This window comes from Berghia stephanieae, chromosome 12, assembly GCF_034508935.2.
Source record: "Berghia stephanieae isolate SIO BIC M18660-M18661 chromosome 12, UCSD_Bste_1.3, whole genome shotgun sequence".
Taxonomy (NCBI): domain Eukaryota; kingdom Metazoa; phylum Mollusca; class Gastropoda; order Nudibranchia; family Aeolidiidae; genus Berghia; species Berghia stephanieae.
In genome coordinates this window covers 9,422,570-9,431,711 of record NC_088371.1, presented here as the reverse complement: position 1 = coordinate 9,431,711, position 9,142 = coordinate 9,422,570, and the positions used below count along the sequence as shown (strand labels likewise).

At 29.8% G+C, this 9,142-nt stretch overlaps 1 protein-coding gene across 6 annotated transcripts in view; it reads right to left on the bottom strand.

The window, feature by feature from the left end:
* Positions 1 to 620: 620 nt before the first annotated feature.
* Positions 621 to 9,142, bottom strand: part of LOC144957698 (uncharacterized) — a 17,931-nt gene continuing 9,409 nt past the window's right edge. For 4 of the 6 annotated variants that reach the window (XM_078889065.1, XM_078889063.1, XM_078889066.1 and 1 more), the window contains one exon: positions 621 to 1,945. In XM_078889065.1, the coding sequence (XP_078745191.1) occupies positions 1,925 to 1,945 (21 nt within the window). In that variant the 3' untranslated portion in view covers positions 621 to 1,924. Of the gene's footprint in view, positions 1,946 to 4,740; positions 5,054 to 7,629; positions 7,942 to 9,142 lie in introns of those variants that run through there. The other 2 variants (XM_078889069.1, XM_078889067.1) reach the window with 2 other exon arrangements.

The window sequence follows — 9,142 nt, the reverse complement described above, 5'->3', positions numbered from 1 at the left end:
AAGACATGGAATGAATGAGATAAAAAAGTTAGCTCAGGATAGGGAAGGATGGAAACTGTCTGTGGCCTATACCCTGACCCAGGGTGAAAAAGGCAATGATGAACATGTCAACATGAATTTATTTACATTTTGAATGGTTTGAAATAATATAATAATAATAATAATAATAATAATAATAATAATAATAATAATAATAATAATAATAATAATAATAATACTAATAATAATAATAATAATAATAATAATAATAATAATAATAATAATAATAATAATAATAATAATAATAATAATAATAATAGCCATAGTACGTAGTAAAAAAAAGAAGAAAGTAATCAAAATATTTTATTAACTATTTAGCTTCTTAAAATTTGGGAAATCAAATTGAACAATCGCATAAAAAAAATTTAAAATTTGAAAAACTAATTAAGGAGAGGAAAAAAATAACTATTCACAAGGAAAGAGAAACAAAATCCATTTTCCAATGGGGGCACATTCAATTTGTATTCTAATGATAATAATAATAATAATAGTAACAATATAATAATAATAATAATAATAATAATAATAATAATAATAATAATAATAATAATAAATAATAATAATAATGATAATAATAATAATAATAATAATAATAATATTCATCCAAAAAAATGGAAATTCGTTTACAGACGTGGCATGCATAAAAATGTACAAACACAAAGATGAAAATCTATGGCGACAATTACATATACATATGCAAATGTACATACATGTAAAATATACAAAAGAGAACCAATAGCAACACCTTCTATATTAATTTAATAAATTGAGATAGGCCATACCTCTGGCCTTTAGTCCGAACTTGTGAGTGTATATTTAAAAGATAGTATTTAATTTAAATCACAGTTGTGCGTTAAAAATTCGAACACCATGTGGCAAAAATGAATTAAGGTGACATGTCTTTGTTTTTATAGATATAAGGCGACGGCTCCTCATGGAGAACTTAATATATTTGCGAAGGGGGTGATCGCCATTCTTCATAACTTTCTCCATTTTACTTAGACAAAATCTCTTGAAAAGTTCTTTCACATTGGAAATTGGGTGAGTATAACTCCTGGCTTTATCAATTATCCTTAATGCCGCAAATACTGGCATTTCCACACCATGCTGTAAAACAAAAAATAATAACCGTCTCTAAAACGTATCTATAAAAAAAAGGTGCATAACGTTTTGTCTATGTTAAATTCTGAAAGTTTCAGACTAAAATACATTCTTCTGTTCAATTCTCTACTTACTATCCAGTTTTGAGCATTATTATTATTGCTTTATCTTTCAATATAGGCCTAATGGGTTTTTGAATGAAAAACAAGGACAAAGTCATGAAAAATCATAATCATATCATGAAAACTAAGTGCAACTTGTGGCTAAAAATTAAATTGCATTTCATGAAAAATATTTTAATAGAACACATTTTGTTTACATAAATGATAAATGTGATAAATTTCTTAGGAAAGGAATTAAACTTCGAAAAGTAAAATTTTTGAATGCAATAAAATAAAAATAGGAATTTCCTCATGAAATATTAAATCATTTGTCAGTTAGTTAGCATTTATTGTCTCGATTGTAGATTCTTGAAACTAGATAATTCTAGTTTCTGTAGTAGTTATAGACAATCATAATAAATAATAATTTATTACTAACTTAGTTAAAGATCACCTAAAGTCTCATCCAAACACCAGCTAAGGATCCCACTGCGAGGAATACACTTAAATGTATACAGAATATATCCAAAACAGAAAGTGTAACAATACGTAACAGACAGATGATTTATAAGGAAAAAAAATCATCTCCCAAAAAATACTAAACATTTGACTATTTCCCTCTCAGCTAAGGACTAAGTATCTGTCATGTAAACAAATGGATCTTGTTGATATTTTGGTGTGATCTATTCAGAAAATGTTGTGAGCTGAAATAGAGAGTGAAAAGGTTTATATCAAAGTTGGAGAACCACTGACACAAACATACTTGTAACAAACAAAACAAAAAACAACTGGTCAGTGATAGGTTCATTCGAACATTTCAAATTTTCAAAACATGTGATCAGTTATGAAGCAACATAATCAGGGACGGCTGGTAATAATGGGCAGGGTGGGCAAATACCAGCCTGTTTTTTCAAGTTATATGCTGTATTACCAGGTCTGAAATAATCAAATTTAAATTAGATAATTTCAAAAGTTACTACTTAAACTTTATACTTCGTACTGAAATCAATTTGTGTGTATTTTTGATAGATTGCGAATCACCATGCATCCCTTAATGCATAAACCAGGATACGCTCCTGTTCTTTTTTTATCACCCCCCCCCCCCCCCAACCACTCCACTCCGCCCACATCGTCATCTCATCGTCTCGTCGCCTGACGGTGAACTAACTCCGATTTTTGCTGTCTGGCCTCTCTAGTACTAGGTCGGGCTAATTCAAATGAGCCCACCTTATTAACCAGTGAAAACTAAATAGAGATTTTGGCAAACGAACTTTTTCTTATTTATTGCCTTACTTGTGCTGGTACCATTGATGTAATGACTTTGGGAATGTTCCAGTATTGAATTAAATTTATTAATTTACTAATTTTATATCAATTTAGTATTGATTTGTGTTGTTTTTATATATTTGTTTATCGATTTAAACTTTTCTTTTTTTTTCTCGTTTTCTTTAGTGCTTCTCAAAACTCATTTATTTAAATTGTTTTCTTATTTGTTGTTGTTTTTTGTTTTTGTTTTTTGTTTTGTTTTTTAACAAATTAATTTGTTAGTTCTTTTTTTTTTTAATTCTTAAAGTAATTACCCCTGTATTTTTATTGCCAGACAAAATAATTTTGCAAAACAATGTAATTTTCTATTGTATTCCGTATAATAAAACAAAACACTTTTATTCAAAGTCACGACTAAATAAATATATAAAATACAACCACCATTTTGGTTTGCTCAACATTTGAATTAGTATACGAGAAATACTCTTCTGAGAAAGGAGAGAGTTGAATTCTAACTGACTTATAGAGGAAATACGGAAGGGTGGGCAGATTCCGTACTTGCCCGTCCTGAAGCTAATACATACATAAGATAGTTCGCGATGAAGAGGCGGGAAGCTCGGGGTTGGTTGGGTAAGGAGTACAGATAACACGGTCGTTATTGTTATAGTCTAACGAATGCATGAGGAGAAATTCGTAACATTATTTTGTCTTAATTGTATTGTATGAAGTATTGGCGAAAGCCTAAGATTAAATAAACGTTGTTTTTGTTTGTCTTATTTTGACTATGGAACTGATACTGATACGAGTACTTGTCATAGCAGAGCTGCCTACTTGAAATAGGAAAATAAAAATCGTAGTTTTCAGGGCTAATAAAATCGTAGATATTTTAACTACCCTTTAAAAAAATGACCGGAATTTCGACTTTTTTGATAGATATCAATTTTTTTTTTAAACGAGAAAAAATGATTGGAAACGTAATAATGATGGTGATGGTGGTAGTGATAGTGGTAGCGGTGGTGGTAGTAGTAATGATGATGGTAATATTATTATTGTTATTATTATTATTATTATTATTATTATTATTATATATTATTATTATTATTATTATTATTATCATCATCATCATTATTATTATTTGATTATTATTATTATTATTATTATTATTATTATTATTATTATTATTATTATTATTATTATTATTATTATTATTATTATTATTATTATATTATTATTGTACGTATTGGTGGTATTACTATTGTTGTATTTTTGTGTGGTTATTAATGGTATCAGTTTATTGTTTGGTTCCATTTACCATTTTTTTTCCCACTTTCATGTGGTCATCAAATTGTATGATTTATTGTCGAAAGCCTAAGATTGAATAAACTTTGTAATATCGTATGGTAACCATCATTGTCGACGACATCGTCGTTGTCATCATAATCATCATTATCATCATCATCATCATCATCATCATCATCATCATCATCTTCATCATTAACAACAACAACAATATTAACAACAAGTACTACAATAGCAATAAAAAACAATATCAACATCATCATAACATTTCCGTCATCGTCTCCACAACTATCATTCTAACCAACAGCACCACCAAAACCACTACCATAATTACATCCTCCTCCACCACCACCACCACCGCTACCACTATTCCAACCACTACCACCACCGGCACAATCACTCTAATCATCAAGACAGCAGTGAAATGCAATTTGAGCTCTGAATGAAACTCGAGTCATATCGCTGTTGTTGCTTCTCGATTAAAACTTTAAGGTTACTACATACTACTGAAAACCAATAATGTAACAGAAATATTAATCTCGCCGTTGAGGGATTAAAGCAAATCTTTAATTTTTTCGAGTGAACGAAATGGACTTGTATTGTCAAGGTGTTGTCGCATTATGTCTTGTCGCTTTATTTTTTAGTGGTATTCTCTTTCGTGATTCAGTTTTGATTACGTTTGGAATAATTAAAATCTACTTGTATTGTCATTTCATTGTGAATGTGATTATTTGTGGTTGAAATATTATTTTTTAAAGGTGAAAAAAAATAATAATTAAAAAAAAATTAATTAAAAAATAAATAAATAAATAAAATAAAATAAAAATTATATATATATATATATATATATATATATATATATATATATATATATATATATATATATATATATATATATATATATATATATATATATATATATATTTATGACCGAATCATCTTTGCCCCACCACTGTAAATAGGCTAGAACCGCCAATGATAATAAAATTGGTCACAGACTGGCGAGGACAGACAGAAATAACGAAAACTTCAATTCTTTTATAAACATTGAAATTAGTCGACTCTTGTGTTTAATCTCTGGTACTTTAGAGGGCAGCATATCTCAGCAGTGCTGTCTGTTCTTCGCATCGTAAAGGTACAGAATTCGATCACCTGCCACTGCACTGTGTGCAGGGACGGCTGGTAATAATGGGCAGGGTGGGCAAATACCAGCCTGTTTTTTCAAGTTATATGCTGTATTACCAGGTCTGAAATAATCAAATTTAAATTAGATAATTTCAAAAGTTACTACTTAAACTTTATACTTCGTACTGAAATCAATTTGTGTGTATTTTTGATAGATTGCGAATCACCATGCATCCCTTAATGCATAAACCAGGATACGCTCCTGTTCTTTTTTTATCACCCCCCCCCCCAACCACTCCACTCCGCCCACATCGTCATCTCATCGTCTCGTCGCCTGACGGTGAACTAACTCCGATTTTTGCTGTCTGGCCTCTCTAGTACTAGGTCGAGCTAATTCAAATGAGCCCACCTTATTAACCAGTGAAAACTAAATAGAGATTTTGGCAAACGAACTTTTTCTTATTTATTGCCTTACTTGTGCTGGTACCATTGATGTAATGACTTTGGGAATGTTCCAGTATTGAATTAAATTTATTAATTTACTAATTTTATATCAATTTAGTATTGATTTGTGTTGTTTTTATATATTTGTTTATCCATTTAAACTTTTCTTTTTTTTTCTCGTTTTCTTTAGTGCTTCTCAAAACTCATTTATTTAAATTGTTTTCTTATTTGTTGTTGTTTTTTGTTTTTGTTTTTTGTTTTGTTTTTTAACAAATTAATTTGTTAGTTCTTTTTTTTTTAATTCTTAAAGTAATTACCCCTGTATTTTTATTGCCAGACAAAATAATTTTGCAAAACAATGTAATTTTCTATTGTATTCCGTATAATAAAACAAAACACTTTTATTCAAAAGTCACGACTAAATAAATATATAAAATACAACCACCATTTTGGTTTGCTCAACATTTGAATTAGTATACGAGAAATACTCTTCTGAGAAAGGAGAGAGTTGAATTCTAACTGACTTATAGAGGAAATACGGAAGGGTGGGCAGATTCCGTACTTGCCCGTCCTGAAGCTAATACATACATAAGATAGTTCGCGATGAAGAGGCGGGAAGCTCGGGTTGGTTGGGTAAGGAGTACAGATAACACGGTCGTTATTGTTATAGTCTAACGAATGCATGAGGAGAAATTCGTAACATTATTTTGTCTTAATTGTATTGTATGAAGTATTGGCGAAAGCCTAAGATTAAATAAACGTTGTTTTTGTTTGTCTTATTTTGACTATGGAACTGATACTGATACGAGTACTTGTCATAGCAGAGCTGCCTACTTGAAATAGGAAAATAAAAATCGTAGTTTTCAGGGCTAATAAAATCGTAGATATTTTAACTACCCTTTAAAAAAATGACCGGAATTTCGACTTTTTTGATAGATATCAATTTTTTTTAAACGAGAAAAAATGATTGGAAACGTAATAATGATGGTGATGGTGGTAGTGATAGTGGTAGCGGTGGTGGTAGTAGTAATGATGATGGTAATATTATTATTGTTATTATATATTATTATTATTATTATTATTATTATTATTATTATTATTATTATTATATTATTATTATTATTATTATTATTATTATCATCATCATCATTATTATTATTGTTATTATTATTATTATTATTATTATTATTATTATTATTATTATTATTATTATTATTATTATTATTATTATTATTATTATTATTATTATTATTGTACGTATTGGTGGTATTACTATTGTTGTATTTTTGTGTGGTTATTAATGGTATCAGTTTATTGTTTGGTTCCATTTACCATTTTTTTTCCCACTTTCATGTGGTCATCAAATTGTATGATTTATTGTCGAAAGCCTAAGATTGAATAAACTTTGTAATATCGTATGGTAACCATCATTGTCGACGACATCGTCGTTGTCATCATAATCATCATTATCATCATCATCATCATCATCATCATCATCATCATCATCATCATCATCTTCATCATTAACAACAACAACAATATTAACAACAAGTACTACAATAGCAATAAAAACAATATCAACATCATCATAACATTTCCGTCATCGTCTCCACAACTATCATTCTAACCAACAGCACCACCAAAACCACTACCATAATTACATCCTCCTCCACCACCACCACCACCGCTACCACTATTCCAACCACTACCACCACCGGCACAATCACTCTAATCATCAAGACAGCAGTGAAATGCAATTTGAGCTCTGAATGAAACTCGAGTCATATCGCTGTTGTTGCTTCTCGATTAAAACTTTAAGGTTACTACATACTACTGAAAACCAATAATGTAACAGAAATATTAATCTCGCCGTTGAGGGATTAAAGCAAATCTTTAATTTTTTCGAGTGAACGAAATGGACTTGTATTGTCAAGGTGTTGTCGCATTATGTCTTGTCGCTTTATTTTTTAGTGGTATTCTCTTTCGTGATTCAGTTTTGATTACGTTTGGAATAATTAAAATCTACTTGTATTGTCATTTCATTGTGAATGTGATTATTTGTGGTTGAAATATTATTTTTTAAAGGTGAAAAAAAAATAATAATTAAAAAAAAATTAATTAAAAAATAAATAAATAAATAAAATAAAATAAAAAATTATATATATATATATATAATATATATATATATATATATATATATATATATATATATATATATATATATATATATATATATATATATATTTATGACCGAATCATCTTTGCCCCACCACTGTAAATAGGCTAGAACCGCCAATGATAATAAAATTGGTCACAGACTGGCGAGGACAGACAGAAATAACGAAAACTTCAATTCTTTTATAAACATTGAAATTAGTCGACTCTTGTGTTTAATCTCTGGTACTTTAGAGGGCAGCATATCTCAGCAGTGCTGTCTGTTCTTCGCATCGTAAAGGTACAGAATTCGATCACCTGCCACTGCACTGTGTGCAGGACGGCTGGTAATAATGGGCAGGGTGGGCAAATACCAGCCTGTTTTTTCAAGTTATATGCTGTATTACCAGGTCTGAAATAATCAAATTTAAATTAGATAATTTCAAAAGTTACTACTTAAACTTTATACTTCGTACTGAAATCAATTTGTGTGTATTTTTGATAGATTGCGAATCACCATGCATCCCTTAATGCATAAACCAGGATACGCTCCTGTTCTTTTTTTATCCACCCCCCCCCCCCCCCCCCCAACCACTCCACTCCGCCCACATCGTCATCTCATCGTCTCGTCGCCTGACGGTGAACTAACTCCGATTTTTGCTGTCTGGCCTCTCTAGTACTAGGTCGAGCTAATTCAAATGAGCCCACCTTATTAACCAGTGAAAACTAAATAGAGATTTTGGCAAACGAACTTTTTCTTATTTATTGCCTTACTTGTGCTGGTACCATTGATGTAATGACTTTGGGAATGTTCCAGTATTGAATTAAATTTATTAATTTACTAATTTTATATCAATTTAGTATTGATTTGTGTTGTTTTTATATATTTGTTTATCCATTTAAACTTTTCTTTTTTTTTCTCGTTTTCTTTAGTGCTTCTCAAAACTCATTTATTTAAATTGTTTTCTTATTTGTTGTTGTTTTTTGTTTTTGTTTTTTGTTTTGTTTTTTAACAAATTAATTTGTTAGTTCTTTTTTTTTAATTCTTAAAGTAATTACCCCTGTATTTTTATTGCCAGACAAAATAATTTTGCAAAACAATGTAATTTTCTATTGTATTCCGTATAATAAAACAAAACACTTTTATTCAAAAGTCACGACTAAATAAATATATAAAATACAACCACCATTTTGGTTTGCTCAACATTTGAATTAGTATACGAGAAATACTCTTCTGAGAAAGGAGAGAGTTGAATTCTAACTGACTTATAGAGGAAATACGGAAGGGTGGGCAGATTCCGTACTTGCCCGTCCTGAAGCTAATACATACATAAGATAGTTCGCGATGAAGAGGCGGGAAGCTCGGGGTTGGTTGGGTAAGGAGTAAAGATAACACGGTCGTTATTGTTATAGTCTAACGAATGCATGAGGAGAAATTCGTAACATTATTTTGTCTTAATTGTATTGTATGAAGTATTGGCGAAAGCCTAAGATTAAATAAACGTTGTTTTTGTTTGTCTTATTTTGACTATGGAACTGATACTGATACGAGTACTTGTCATAGCAGAGCTGCCTACTTGAAATAGGAAAATAAAAATCGTAGTTTTCAGGGC